Consider the following 16,126-nt stretch of genomic DNA (forward strand, 5'->3'; position numbering starts at 1 on the left):
TTTTATAATTTTTGCTAAGTTTAAATTAATTAATTAAAGCCAAGAACAGTCACAGACATAGATAGGGTCAGGTAGCCAGGTCTCAGATAAGATGAAGGAAAGTATTGCAAATAATTAATGATGATATAAACTCACACAAAACAGAATACCCAGTATTAATCAGGCTACTCACTTACCATGCAACATTTTTCTTCATAGATGTATTCTTCGTACAAAAAAACAGGGTGCCACTAAGTTTAGGGTTCCTTTGGTGACCTTTGTACGTGTATGGGGTTGGGGGATGAGTGGGTGAGACTGAAGAGAGCTAACAAAAAAAAAATACAAAAACAAAAACGATTTTCCTCTGGAGTGACACCGTCATTTGGTAGTTTTTCCTTGTGTTTCACCCACCATGTTAAGAACTTCCTCGGAGGAAGGAAGCTTATGTCACTGAGAGCAAAAGGACCATTGACAGACAGATTGACTAGGGTGAACCATTAAGGATAATTAAATCAAATGGCAGCACTGTGGCTCCAAATGGAAAACCATCCGTTGTCCATATGTTTTTGTGAAGTATTCCCCTAAGAAATCTTGGAAAGTCCTAAAGGTGGGGAAAAACATTCAATGTAAAAGCAAAGACAACTGTGAGAAACCGTATCCAGATGTAATATCTAACAGTGAGCATGTGACTTCAACATTGTTAATATCACTTCTGGTGTGGTATCTGAAATGGTCAGTTCTTCCTGCTAGGCCTGCGAGATTAAGTATGTGTCTTTTGAAATCTTTATTTGATTAACTTGGTTCAAAATCTATGTGTTGTTTTTGTTTGACCTTTTGTTTCATGTTGATGCTAGATCAAGAATTATCTATGTGTAGCCTGTGGGAATTTTTTTTTAATGTATGTATGTATGTGACCTCTCATAAATGAAATGTTATCCAGATGTGAAAAAGGTATGTCAAGCTTGGATTCTACTTTGGTGAATTGACCCAAGGACTCTCTACAAGTATGCCATTTTGCAGCTTCTCTTTTACTTCTAAGAGCAGTTCTAACAAGGAGCTTCCTATCTAATCTCTTACCCCTCTGGATGCAGCTTCTGAAGCGAGTCAGTGCCATTGGGTCATTCATGGAAGAACATTTCAAAAACTACATTCAGCAAAGTGAGAAGCATTTTAGTTGAACTCCCTGAGTGGTTGTTGAACTGACTTGCCCTGAATGAAAAAGAAGATTTAACTACTGTATTTATTTCAGTGCATAAGAATTGTGTATATATAGACAGATATAGAAATTTGTGTGTGTGGGTGTGTGTGTGTAACATATAATCTCAAATGATGTGATAAGTAAAATAAGATTTAAATGAAGCAGAAACCTTTTTATCCAGGGTATGCAATTTCTAAATGACAGATGTCCGAACATGAACAGCAGCAAATAACTCTGTTTTGAAAAGTGGAGGAAGTGTTTAGGGACCTATTTTCAGACACCAAAGGATTATAGAAATTCCACCGTTTCTCAGCTCAGTGATGGCATGTATCAAGAACTGAATTATCTTGATTGAATCTAATCATTTATTTTGCAAGACCTAGTCTTTCTTCATGATCCTCTGTACAACAGACCTTCAGAATTCAGTATGTCACTATGGGGAAAGAAAAAAGATGCAGTGTTTTATTTGCCAAAATACCGAATGCATATTACCTTACAGCATTAACTATGTAAGCAAAAAAGAAACAAAAATGAAAAGTGTTCATTATGTCACTGTTTATAGACAAATCTCCTTGAAAATTTCAGTTTAGAACTGGGAATTGAAATCTTAAGAGTAGCAATATTCTTTGTGAATAGGCAAAGAAGTTTCAACCCATCCTGCTATGCAGAATGTCCGAATGAATTTTGGAACTGTAGGTGAACTACCAGATTGCTCTATTTTCCCAAGCATCTATTTTCAAGCTTCTAAAGAAGCTGATGAATGAAGCAGCAACAATAGCAGCAATAAAAGGCTTATCTTGTTGCTCATCAAAAATTTTAAACATGCTTTTCTCCTGTATATTTTATTCCAAAGTCTGTGACCTCCTGAAGTCATAAATAATTAATTACAAAAAAAAAAGTGATCAAAGAGTGTCAGCAGTTTGACATACATATAAAGCTGACAAACTGAAGTAATTATCAATCGGGAAATGTCAGATTAATTTGTGCTTTGATTAATTACGTAGTCTGTTATTTTGGAAAAAAATATGGTGGTGTGTGCTGTGTCATAACTACTGCTGCCTGAAATTTTTGGTTGATAAAATCATAATCTTGCTTTTAAATTGCAAATATATATTTTTAAAAGGTAACATTTTAACATAATGACTCTGCTCTGACCAACATTTTCTGCATTAAGAGGTAGTATTTTAACCACTTAAAACTCAGAGCTTAAAAAAAAGACATGCAATCCAATTCTCCTATCACATTGTTGTAAATCAGGGTTAATTTTGTTGAAGTCAATTCAATTACAATGAAGTGAGAGGAGAATCAGGCCCATGATGTTTTAGATAGCATTTGGCTAACTGCCAAGTATGGCTTTCCAATATGGAACTGCATTTTTGGAAATGGAAGCAAACTTTTCTGTATAATAAAACCTACCACAGATTGCCTCTGTATGTTGTACTAAGTTCACCTACCTCTGCATATCATTATGTTCAGTCTATTGATCTGTCTGAAGGCAGCATGATCACCAAATGCATAAAAGAAGTGTGCTTATGTCTCAAGGAGGAAACATGCTCAGAGATGAAAACAGCAATCCACATATCCATACCTGGATGCACACATTTATCATGCTGGCATTCTTAAATCAACAAATGGGGACCTCCATCTTAGCATTAAAATTATGTTCTCTTTTGCCTGACAAATGTTTAAGCAGATGTAGAAGTGCTCCTTTGAATAGCATTAAAAGAACAAAAGAAGCTGCAGAGAGAGAGAGAGAAAAGCATAGGTAACTCCTACACACATCAGAGTGTCTTTTAGAATGACACTATTTTGTACGTGTTTTTAATAATGTATCATTTATGTATTTCTTTTTTCTGCAAAGTAAATCATTTTAAGGAGAAACAATGCATTTCAACTTCATTTTGGAGCCAAGAAAAGAAAGCACACCTGGAAGTATTTGAACAAGCCATACAAAATAACATTAATTGCTAGTTAGCTTTATTTACAGTAATGTAAGTGAAATATTGTGTGTGTATATATATATATATATATATATCGGTATTATCTTTTTCAATTAATGCCTCTCTTTCTGTTCTTCTCCTGTTCCCCTCTCATCATTTAACCCATTGTGATGTGTATCCACTGGTGATTGTTTTGTTTTGTTTTTGTTTTAACTGCTATTCATTTTTTTTGAATGCTCATTTGGTGGTTTTTGACCCAGATCCCATTGATCCATTAGAAGTTGATTTTTATCCTTTGCTTGATGATTTCCCTACCTCAGTCCCAGATATCTCCACCCCCATGCTCCCACCAGTAGGTGTCCAGGCTGTTGCACTTACCCATGATGCAGTGAGAGTCAGCTGGGCAGACAACTCTGTCCCAAAGAATCAAAAGACTACTGAGGTTCGCTTTTACACTGTCCGTTGGAGAACCAGCTATTCTACAAGTGCTAAATACAAGGTGAAGTTATAAAGGGATATGAATTGAAGACCTGTGATTTCTTGTGTTCGTATTTTATTTGACAATAACCTGAATCTACCTATTCTGAACTTCACTCAGGAAAAACTCCCAGTATAGTCAATGGGAGATTTGTCCTGAATAGCAAGCATGTTAATAGGGCCACAAATATATATAGTTGAGGTTTTTTAAGAGTATTTATTGGCCTGAAAATGCCACACTAAAAATCTAATTATTGAAGGTTCTCATGTTTAATTTTACATATTGTATGTAAGTTAGAAAGTCATTGATTGGACAGCATAATGCCCAAGAATGAAACTGGGATGCCAATTTCAAATCAACCATGCTGTTGGAAATCCCTGTTTTATTATATTAGCAACAAACACTCAAAAAGCACCAAGTGAACAGGAAACTTCTCAATTTGGAAATAGCCTGTAATAGGATGAATATCCTACTGCTTGTAAATGAAAGATGTTTTCAAACACTAATGCCAACAAAATATTAAAATGTATGTGGGATAGGAGAGAAAATAATAATAATTAATAATCTGAAAAAATAAACTCTATCCATTTACATACTATAGTCAATTCATATCCTGCATCTTATAATGTCCAAATCACTCCTGGTGAACATGCTTCACCATTCCTGTCATGCCATGTCATAATTACTGATTAACTTTTCTTGCCATATGGTGCTATCTTCTTCAGCAACATGCAATTGTTCCCAATAGTTGCACATATACACTGTAAATATGTTCACCGATAAGTGACTGGTCACCACCCCAAACATAATTCTCTAGTACAGATTGTTCTTATTATGATCACAGGGCCACTAGTGAGTAAATGAATTTGTGATTAGAAACGTGGATTTAGGGATGGATTTTTAAAAATATTTATTGAATTAGGGACCTAGGTGCATTTGAAAATCCCACTAGAGAATTGTCTTCATCTTTTGGCACCTAAATACCTTTTAGAATCTGGTTCTTGTTCTTAGACTCTGAGCTATATCACTGTGTCAGTGGATTTTGAAAGGAGACAAAATAATTATGGAAACTTTTTTTCTCACTCCCCCTGCTGGACATGATTTTTCTAGTAGTGACCATAACACATCTGCCAGAATTTCATTCAGTGGTCCTAATTTTTCTGTTGCTTACACTAGTTTTGCACTGGTGTAACCACTGCTCTTGATTTACAATAGTGTAAGTGAGAGAAGAATCAGGCCAGTTGTCTTTTAACTGTAGATGCTGATGATCTTAAATGTCTTAAGAGATACTAGTTAAACGTGCTTAACTATATAACAGTACATCTTGAACATCTTTTCAAGTGTATCACAGAATGAGTGGTGTCACAATTACTATCATAGCTATCTCAACCTCAGATAGCACTGTTCTGGGCCACAGTGTTAAACCGTAAGATCACCAAATTCTTATACGCTCATGTAGCATACACATGGGGCTTGTTGGCAGTGTAGTAAGCTCCAGTGTAGAAAAATTAAGGCTTCTGAAATAGTGTAGTTTTGTATTTTGATGTAATTGTACCCATTGAGAGATTTATTCCCATTCCCAGTAAAATGTGGAATACAGTAGAACGAGACAGTTTTATTAATTTAGTTCCTATAGTAAGAGCAAGGCTCCAAAGAGCACAGCATTATTTATCGTGACCTTTAGACAATTATGAAATTGTCCACATTGTCACTGTGTGTTCATCATGTGCAGGCCCAGTGGAAAATTGCAGGTGCCAAACAAAAAATATAAAGCTAGCTTTGTTAGTGTCATCTCATAGTAACCACACTTATGTAAAATGAGTTCAACGGGTTAACTGTGTTTGCCTGTGACACCCCACCCTGTTTCTTGCTGGGAAACTGTTAAAATGGATAAGTGGAACTCATTGAAGAAACTAACTTATTACAGCACATAGATATAGGAAGGAACCCTAGGAATGGTCAAGACTGGAAACAGAAGCTTAGGTAACTATAAAGTAACTATACGGACAACCAAGCCTGATGGAAAAACTTAAGGTGGGGTGATCATATAGGGTTATTTTTAATGAATAGGACAACAAAAGAGATGGCTCATGTTGATTCCACCTGAAGGAGAATTATGGAAATTAGAGTTGATCCAGAACTCAAGACAGTCTCCAAATCTGCTATTTTTCCATTGAAAGTTCAGTTGAATTGGGGGATGAAGAGTCAAACCCCTCTGGGTTTTTTGTTTGTTGGTTGGTTTGGTTTATTTTTTAGTTTAGCCAATCTGTAGCTGAAGTGTCATGAACTAGTTGTCACAGTTTCCAGGTAACTGCATCTGTATCCCCTCCTCCATGGTCCGCTTTAGAGTGACCAGTCAGGCCTAAGGTCTCCAGCGTTCACCAAGGACCCTTGTCCCATTCCCTTCTCCCTGGAGATCTTAAGGCTGCACAGCTCCCTGCCTTACACTCGGATACCCCAGAAAGGCACTCTGCCTAAAGTTTGCCCCTGTGTGTTGCGTTTTCTCTGAGGGCTATGAACAGTGTATTGCCAACAGTTACAAGTTACTCTCTAGGCAAGCACATTTATTCTTACAGTAAAAGCATTAAGAAAACATACAAAAAACAATAAGTTCCAATCCGCATGCAGAAAGCTTACCAGAAGTCACCCATCAATCTTCTGAGGCCCTAGCAGGGCCAAAGTCTTTCCAATCCGCAAGGGTTGGGGCCCTAAGATAGAAAGTCTTGTCCATTAGCTGGATCAGAACGAAGGCCCTGAGTCAATTTAAACATGGCTTTTTTAATGCCAAAAGCTATGTATTTGTCTCATAGTCTCAGGAAAATCTAGATTGAACCTCTCCAGAAAGTGGTATCTCTCTGGAGGAGTTTACATTTTGAGTGATTCACCTTAATAATTGCCCCTCCTCCCAACCCCTGCTATTTTAGTTCTTGAAGCAGCTCAGGTAACACTTCCCTGTGGAGAAGGACACGGTCATACATACAATCCCTGGCCCACAGGGATTGTATGTATTGTGGCAGAGCTCCAAAGTTGTCCCCGTGGGTCCCGCGCTTCCAGGCGGTTTATGCTAGCTTCAGAGACTCACTACATAGCCCTTCTCTCTCTAGGGCCAGGGGTACAGTCTACTTGAGCTTTTTTCAACATAAGCCAGCAATGGAGGTTGGTGAGAGAATTCCCATAGTCTCTGTTGCTCCTACAGCCTCATGCTAAAACAGTTTAGCCTCCTGTCCTGACAGGGGCCTGTTTTTCCCTCCCAGGAGGTGCTTCTGCAGTGGTGGGTTGGGGGGAACCCGGGCCCGCCCTCTACTCTGGGTTCCGACCCAGGGACCCTAATGGTAGCAGCTGTAAAAAGCCAACCTTTTACTGCCAGAGTTGCAACATTTCCCTGGGCCACTTCCCCACAGCTCTCCTGCTTCTCCCTTACCTCAAGGCTCCCTTACCAATGACTTGAGGGTGTCTTCATTAACCAGCCCTTCAGCCACATTTCCTCTCCTCTGGCTTCTCTCTGCCTGACTGGAGTGAGCCCTTTTATATTATCAGAGGGGCCTTAATTAGAGTCAGGTGGTCACATTAGCTTAATGGCCTCACCTAACTCTTTGCAGGTTAATTGGAGTCAGGTGCTCTCATTAGCCTGGAGCAGCCCCTGCTCTGGTCAGTCAGGGAACAGAACACTGTTAATCCAGTGGCCAGTATATCTGCCTTCTGCTACTCTTCTGTACCACCCTGACACAAAGTGGCAGGACCTCCTGCCACCTCTAGAGGGTGAGGAGCCCCGGTGGGCCAGCCTATATTCCACCTTAGTCCTGAGGCCCGCCGGGGATATCAGTTGGCGGCTCCTTCACGGGGCCGTGAGCACAGGCGTGTACTTGGCATTGTTCACCCCAATCCCGGACACCTGCCCCTTTTGCAGCGTGAGGAAAACCCTGGCGCATGTCTACCTGGAGTGTGCCAGGCTGAAGCCCCTATTCTGGCTCCTCACGAATATTTTGTTAAGATTTTGGTTGCTCTTTTCCCCTCACCTCCTTATCTATGCACTCCCTGTCCGTGGCCCCACTAAGTCGTGGGACCTCCTGGTCAACCTCCTCCTGGCCCTGGCTAAAGTGGCCATCTACAAAACCAGGGTGAGGAGGTTGGCTGATGGAGTTTCCTGCAACTGGGGGCCTACTTCTGATCCTCTGTCCGTTCATGCCTCCGGGCAGAGTTCCTCTGTGTGGCGTCCACTGACTCCCTTGACGCCTTTGAGGAGTGGTGGGCGCTGTCCGGGGTTCTCTGCTTGGTGTCCCCGTCCGGTTCCCTTCATTTGACCCTTTGACCGCACTCCCGTCCCTGTTGTTCATTAGTTGTCCCCCGTAATTATTTGGTTTCTCAGGTCCTGTGGATCTCCCCCTTAGGCTGAGGGGATCCTTTAGCAGTGGGCGAGCTTCGCCCGCCCACTTCCTGGATCCCAATAGGGCTACTCTTCTGTACCACCCTGACACAAAGTGGCGGGACCTCCTGCCACCTCTAGAGGGTGAGGAGCCCCAGTGGGCCAGCCTATATTCCACCTTAGTCCCGAGGCCCGCCGGGGATATCAGTTGGCGGCTCATTAACGGGGCCGTGAGCACGGGCGTGTACTTGGCGTTGTTCACCCCAATCCTGGACACCTGCCCCTTTTGCAGCGTGAGGAAAACCCTGGCGCATGTCTACCTGGAGTGCGCCAGGCTGAAGCCCCCATTCCGGCTCCTCACGAATATTTTGTTAAGATTTTGGTTGCACTTTTCCCCTCACCTCTTTATCTATGCACTCCCTGTCCGTGGCCCCACTAAGTCGTGGGACCTCCTGGTCAACCTCCTCCTGGCCCTGGCTAAAGTGGCCATCTGTAAAACCAGGGTGAGGAGGTTGGCCGATGGGTCTCCTGCGACTGTGGGGCCTACTTCCGATCCTCTGTCCGTTCATGCCTCCGGGCAGAGTTCCTCTGGGCGGCATCCACTGACTCCCTTGACGCCTTTGAGGAGCAGTGGGCGCTGTCCGGGGTCCTCTGCTCGGTGTCCCCATCCAGTTCCCTTCGTTTGACCCTTTGACCGCACTCTTGTCCCTGTTGTTCATTAGTTGTCCCCCGTAATTAATTGGTTTTCCAGGTCCTGTGGACCCCCCACACTTAGGCCGGGTGGGGGAATCCTTTAGCAGTGGGCAAGCTTCGCCCCGCCCACTTCCTGGATCCCAATAAGGCTACTCTTCTGTACCCACCTGGTCTGGGTCTATCACAGTATACAATGTTGATACAATGTTTCCCCCAAGGTCTGCATACAGTTGCAATATCTGTCACATCAGTCTGTTCCTTTGTTATTTCCAGTTCAGCCAGAAGCAGCAATCTCACAACTTTACTTTTAATAAAAAAAAGTCACAATGAATGTATGTTCACTCAAAGCCTATTGTGTCCAGAACATGTTCAACCCCAGCCTGTTTTCCAAACATTTTGGGCAGGTCTACACTACAGCCTAAGTCAATATAACTTACGTTACTCAGGTTTGTGAAAAAGACTCTCCCTCCTCCTTCCTCCGAGTCACATAAGTTTTGCGCTGTCCACACTGGTGCTATGTCAGCAGGAGATGCTCTCCTGCTGACATAGCTTCCGCTTCTTGCCAAGGTGGAGTAATTATGGCCACGGGAGAGCGCTCTCCCACCGGTATAGCGTGTCTTCACCAGATGTGCCACAGGGGCACAGCTGTGCCAATGTAGTGCTATAGTGGAGACCTGCCCTTTGTTTTATTCCTGTCCCTTCATCCTGAGCATGTGAAATATCTGAGCAAGTTTGAAAAAAAAGGAAAGTTTAATTCCTACAGCGCTCTTCTTCCTCTTCCTTTTCTTCTTTCCTATTTGGGGTCGGCGGCTTTTATAGCCTTTTTCCAGAACTCATGATAGTATGCCTGGCTGTCATGCAAATTGGTCTCCATAAAGTCAGCTTTTGTCTAGTCCACATAGCCGGTCTTTGGCCTCCCCCTTGGTCATCTTCCACCAAAGATCATTGCATGGGCCATCCTACCAATATAACTCTAATTTCTATAGTGCTGTCTATAAGATTTAGCTTCCTTCAGTCATGCTGTGTAGTACCTCATTCCACAAATAGTCCCACTTAAGTCAGTGGCTTACTTATGGTGAACAGTAATTCCCACCACAGGGAAATCTGTCACATAGTTAATGGTCAAATTTTGCCACTTTTACTCCATGAGTTGACACGTTGATTTTACTAGGATTACTCACAGAGTGGGGGACTACTCAATGGGTGAAATCCTAGTCTCAAAGAAGTCAACTGCAAATCTCTCATTATCTTGCATAGGGCTACAATTTGTCCCAGTGAGTACAAAGATGACGGAATTTGTCTCTGAATACAGAAGCTTCTTTGTTTAACTGCTGTGCAAAGCCTCAGTGTGAATGCTTGTGGAGTAGCAAAGCAAAGCAGTATTCTGCACTGCCTTCGAAGCTAATTGTAACATTTTACAAGATTTAACTTGCATCATTAGGGCTGATGATTAATGTCTACACAAGGGTGACATTATTGGTGAATACCAGAGAGCTGCAGAGTTCCAAACACATCCTACCGAACAGTGAAAAAGGATCCATTCTAATGATGAAAGTCAGATGTTTTGCATAACTGGGCATAAATTTCACTCACCCGCTCTAGTGGTTCAGGCATCATTTGGTAGATTTTAGGCCATCAGATATATCGTACAAGTTAAAGATTTACCGCTCAGATAAATGAGCTGAGATCACACATTATACTGGATGTGGCATGCCCTCGACTCTCACTGCTGTCAGTGGGCACGGAAGATGCTCAACATCTCACTGGAAGTGCCTAACTCTTCAGAAATTGGGCCCAGTATGATGGGGCTTCATAATGCTCTGAAAATACAGACAGGGTTTCATTCAGTTTTCACCAGTTTTATCCTGCAATTTTCCTCTGGCTCTACTCATGTGATAAAAATGTGCTGTGTCTCTTAAGTCATTCCTTAGAACAGGCTGAGATCAGGTAAATCTACATTATAAAAATGTAATATGCACATCAATATTAGTTTATATACCTGTTCTTAACATGCTGTAGTGAGCCTGATAAATAATGCATAATTAAACAAGCAAAAATACAAGACTTAACAGTTCTAGTTTTTATAAGAAATTAAATACATATTCATTCAAGAAACGTAGAAAGACCAGAGTGCCTTAGTTAGAACCATTCTGGTGAGAAAATATGTATTTGTAAACTTCCATTAGAGGCTGCTAAACATTTTTTCTCCATACCTTAGTTAACTGTCTAAATGATAGAAAACAAGTTTAGTATCTTATTTATAGTACTAATAATAGTTCCACTAAAATACATGCTACAGTGCCAAGGTTATTTAGTGTTACTCTATTATGCTCTTCCATTTTCTCTGTTATATGGAGAAAGTGTGTGTGGAAGTTAGTTTTCTAGGATTGCGTTTTTCAAGTCTTACTTGCTTAAACATATATTTGTTTTCCTCTTCCCCCCCTTTTGTAGTCAGCAGATACAACAGCTTTGAGCCATAGTGTAATAGGCCTTAAGCCAAACACTATGTATGAATTCTCTGTCATGGTAACAAAAGGTCGAAGGTCAAGCACGTGGAGCATGACTGCACATGCCACAACATATGAAGCAGGTATGTCTAGATATTTTGATAGCTTTAAAAAGTGATTTTGTTTAAAGATGCCCATATTAGTAAAATATATTTAGGAATTTTCAAAATCTGGAACTGACTAAATATATTGAAAATGCTGAACTACTGCTGATATAGTTGGTAGCATTGTCAAATTTCATGCCAGCAAAACAAATCAACAGTGTACATTAAAAGCTAAATTTATTTTCTTCACTTTTTTCTATGGGTAACAAAACAGAAGACATTTAATATTTCCTCTAAAGTTTCTCAAAGCCAAATGTTGGAATTTAGTAAATGGCATGTTTCCAATAATATGGATCATAAATACGGTGAGCTTCAAAGATCTTTTTCACTAATGATGTGACCTAGTTGGTATTCAGTTTTCAAAGAAAACGGATATCAGATGAGAACAATGATGGAAATAGTCTTCTATGACTAAGATGGCAGCTTTGTTAGTCTCTCTCATTTATTAATTTATAAAAGGCGACTTGTACTGGCTCTAGTGTGTGTGATCCTGTCCCAGCCCCCTAGTGCCTCTGGGAATGGATCAAGTACTGATACCAGCTAACAGAGATTCTTTTTGGCTGAAGAGGAGAAGATGCTTTTGAAGCCACAGGCCCACAGTTCTATTAACTATATTGTATATGTGCAGTTCTGTGGGCTCTGGAGGTGTCTGTATGCGGACATTACATAGAATCATAGACTATCAGGGTTGGAAGGAACCTCAGGAGCTCATCTAGTCCAATCCCCTGCTCAAAGCAGTACCAATCCCCAACTAAATCATCAAGCCTGACCTTAAAAACCTCTAAGGAAGGAGATTCCACCACCTCCCTAGGGTAACCCATTCCAGTGCTTCACCACCCTCCTAGTGAAAAAGTTTTTCCTAATATCCAACCTAAACTTCCCCTGCTTCAACTTGAGACCATTACTCCTTGTTCTGTCATCTGCTACAACTGAGAACAGTCTAGATCCATCCTCTTTGGATCACCCTTTCAGGTAGTTGAAAGCAGCTATCAAATCCCCCTCAGTCTTCTCTTCTGAAGACTAAATAATCCCAGTTCCCTCAGCCTCTCCTCTTAAATCATGTGCTCCAGCCCAGATGGATTAAAGATCCTGAATTGGAGTTACAGCAGCTTTTGTACAGCTACAAAATTAAACAAAAAATATACAACGAAGTTGAGCAGTCTCTTCAAATCACATGTTATTTACAGATACAAACTTTCTACCTGTAGAACTTCTTGTCTCATGTCAGCGGCTCCCTGCCTGGGTGGATGAGGCTCCTTAGATGACACCAAGGCTTAAATTCAGTCAGAACCCACCAGAGCCCCGTTGGAGCCCTGGGGTTTAGGGCTTCAGCCCCACGGGAAGCACCGGGGCTTGAGGCTTAAGCCTCAGCATGCGCCGTGGGGACTGAAGCCCCAGCACCCCCCTTCTCCCCTGAAGGACTAAAGCCTCAAGCCCTGGCGCCCCCTCCATGGGGTTACAGTCCCAAGTCCTGAGTGGGAATGAGAATTTAAGCCCTGGATGACACTCCCATTGTCTTCACACCTTTCTGTATTCAGGCCGCTCCTAGTCACCATTATTCTTTCCCTATTATTAGAATTGTTATTATATCATTGAATAGATATTAGACATTAAGGATTTTATGTAACTGCTGGCCTCAGATGCTCAGTGGGGGCTCTCAGGAATACAACTATGATGGCTACTTAAGACTCTGAGGAAAAGTATTGCTTGGGTAGCAGTCATGTAATGTTTATTGTAAGATAACACCTCCAGTGAGCTGAATGAACATATATTAAAAGGGCAATAGAGTTAGGAGGTCTCTGGCTTTGACCTTTATTTCTGTCTGCAAGGAAAAGGAAGCTAAGGAGCTTGTCAGGTCCCAACCTCTCTATTTTCCTTCTAGTCTGTTCTCCCTTAAAAAAATAGAGAATGATACCTTTTCTCTGGGTTTTGCTTTTTTAACTGTCATATTAATATTATAATGATATTAATGGAGAAGTGTATCCCAAAGTATAGAATTCTATTGAGTGGATAAAAACAATGCTCTACAGCAGTGGTACTCACACTGAGGCTTGTGAAACACAAGTGGCTCTGTAATGTGTCTCCTGAGGCTCTCTTCAGCACATGATATTAAAACACTGTGTGATTTAATTATTAACCAATCTAAGTTATTAACCAGTCAGCTTTTACTATGCTATTAATGAATTAAGTTATCAATTTTTTTATCAAGTTATTCACTTATTTGCTGTGAGAATAATATGTATTAAATATATAAATGAAACAATGAATTCACACTGCTGTGGCTTTTTTGGGTAATGTTGATCACTAATTTGGCTCCTGAACCACTGAGGTCTGAGTATCACTGCTCTACAGAATGATTAGTATTTTCTATTAAATTCTATATGTGTTTAGAATAAATTATTCATCTTCCCTCCTTGAGGCTCTTCAGAAGAATTGCTTTTGAGTCAAGCCAATGAGCTGCCTTGCCTCAGCATAGGGAGATCCGCAGAATCTAAATAGGGAGAAGAGCAGGCAGGAAGTTTCTTAAATGCAGTTACTAAACTTGAGCTCTCTGGTTCACTGTTTTTGTTCATTTTGTGTTTTGCACTCCAAAGTCGGCCAGTCTTTCTTCTGAATAGGTAGGCCTTCTGCAGAGCTGGTAGATCTTCCACAAACTGAGTGGCTCAGAAGACTGCAGATATACTGTGCTGGATAGGATCCAAACTGTTTAGTTACTTTATTGTATTTCCCATGCTCAATAAAAAGTGTATCTATAGCTCTGAGTATGATATTTTCCTTTTTAACTGACTGTTGATTCTAATATATAAACTAATATATAAACTTAGATGACTATGTAATATCTGTGATATTTTCTGTACATGACAAGAAGCAGCAAAAGTACAATGGTTACAACTGAAAATCAACATTTACCAACAGATGTCAAATGTGGAAATGTCTGCTGGTAAATATTGACTTTTTAATGGCAACTGCTGAACACATCAGTTATTTAACAGGGGGAAACTCAGTGGAAATATATGTATCTTTAGATTTTCCCATATGGTTGACATACAATTAATTAAGCTGGAGATGCAGCTGCATTAACTAAAGGGATCCTGTATTTCTGATTGTTAATGCCTATTTTATACCCATTCTGCGTGTGGAAGTTCCCTTAATGAAGAATGTTCATATCAATATTCATATAAAATTCAGTAGAAATCAGCAACATGGGGTGGAAAGAAGGTGTGCACCCACAATACAAAAACAATAATTAGAGCCAAATTTTGGCCCTTGATATACCCAGATAATTCTCATTGACTTCAGTGGGAGTTAGTGAGAGCTGAGAGCAAGATTTGGTCTTTTAATTTTACTCACAATTCCTTATGTTCACAATCTGTTGAATCCCAGAACTCAAACTTCAGCCCTTCAACAGAAATTGATGAGCCAATGTCATAAACCGGTTATGAGTTGAATGTATTTTATGAAGCACAACCCATTAGAGGCTATTGTTGTTACACTAATTTTCCTAGTTAAGTGTGCAGGCATGTCATACTGTAAATATATCTAGGTTAAGAGATTTGAAGAACTAAAATTGTGCATTGTGTGCCTAATTTTGAACATCCTTGTTCGAATATTTTGGCCTTACTAAATAGAATGATCAAAAATCTTGACATGACCAGGCTCATCTGTAAGGAAACCCAAAGGAATAGTTAAAGTTAGCATCCAGTAGCCATTAGGCCTAAGCCAAAACATCAGTGAATGATCGTCTCAGCTACTTATCAATATTAATTATAATGTGATCTTCCTTTTTACATCTTTCTTGATTGTTTGGGATCCTTTTTTGAATAGGGTCATTTGATACATTAATTATAAGATTAGCTGATCAGTATTCTGTTGAATCCTGAATTCAATATCGTAATGATCCTTTCTTTGTTAAGTGTGTGGTTGTTCATTTGTTTCACAGTATTTAGCACCATTATATATTTTTCATTTTGGGTCGGATGTTCAGTTAGAACCTCTTTGTTTAATATAGATTTTTTTCTGATGTAACATCAAGCCAACGAAATTTTTAGAAACAATATTTTAAAAAAGACTTTGAGGCAGATTTTCAAATATTCAGAAAATTCACATAGTGGAAGTCAGGTAGGAGATGGTGATAGAGCTGTGGAGGTCACACTGCACTGCCCTGTTCTTTTTCTATATTGCACATGCCTTTCACAATGAGCTGTGTGACTGCTCTAAGGGTATGTCTATACTGCAAGCCAAGGTATGATTACAGCATGTGTAGGCATACCTGTATTAGATTTACCTGCAATAGCACAGCCGAAAATAGCAGCGTAGGTCTGAAAGTGTAACTGTAAATGGGGAATCATCATCAAGTTAGTTTATTTCCAGTGAGGTCCCTCAGGGATCAGTTCCTTGACTTAATGCTATTTAACATAAGGAAACATCACTGACCAAGTTTGCAGATGACACAAAAATTGGGCAAGTGGTAAACAAGGAAGAGGATGGGTCTGAGCAATCTGGATCACTTGGTAAACTGGGTGCATGTAAACAATATGTATTTTAATAGTCTAAATGTAAATCTAGGAATGAAGAATATAGGCAATACTTACAGGTTGGGGGATTCTATCCTGGGACACAGTGACCTTGAAAAACATTTTATGGTTGTGGTGGATAATCACCTGTACATGAGCTCCCAGTGTGATGGTGTTGCCAAAAGGGCTAGTGTGATCCTTGGATGCATATGTAGGGGAATCTCGAGAAAGAGTAGACAGGTATTTTTACCTCTATATTTGGCACTGGTGTTTCTGCTGCTGAAATATTGTGCCCACAGTACAAAAAGGATGTTGATAAATTGAAGAGGGTTCAAGGAAGAGCCACCAGA

The 16,126-nt window shown here is 40.4% G+C and overlaps 1 protein-coding gene across 2 annotated transcripts in view; it reads left to right on the plus strand.

The window, feature by feature from the left end:
* DCC (DCC netrin 1 receptor) overlaps positions 1–16,126 on the plus strand; it is a 948,489-nt gene that overhangs the window by 817,941 nt on the left and 114,422 nt on the right. The window contains exons 17-18 of one of the 2 annotated variants that reach the window (XM_048850132.2): positions 3,378–3,616; positions 11,103–11,241. In XM_048850132.2, the coding sequence (XP_048706089.1) occupies positions 3,378–3,616; positions 11,103–11,241 (378 nt within the window). The remainder of the gene's footprint in view (positions 1–3,377; positions 3,617–11,102; positions 11,242–16,126) is intronic. The other variant, XM_048850133.2, reaches the window with a different exon arrangement.

The sequence above is a fragment of the Caretta caretta genome, chromosome 5 (genome assembly GCF_965140235.1).
Source record: "Caretta caretta isolate rCarCar2 chromosome 5, rCarCar1.hap1, whole genome shotgun sequence".
In the NCBI taxonomy this organism is placed as follows: domain Eukaryota; kingdom Metazoa; phylum Chordata; order Testudines; family Cheloniidae; genus Caretta; species Caretta caretta.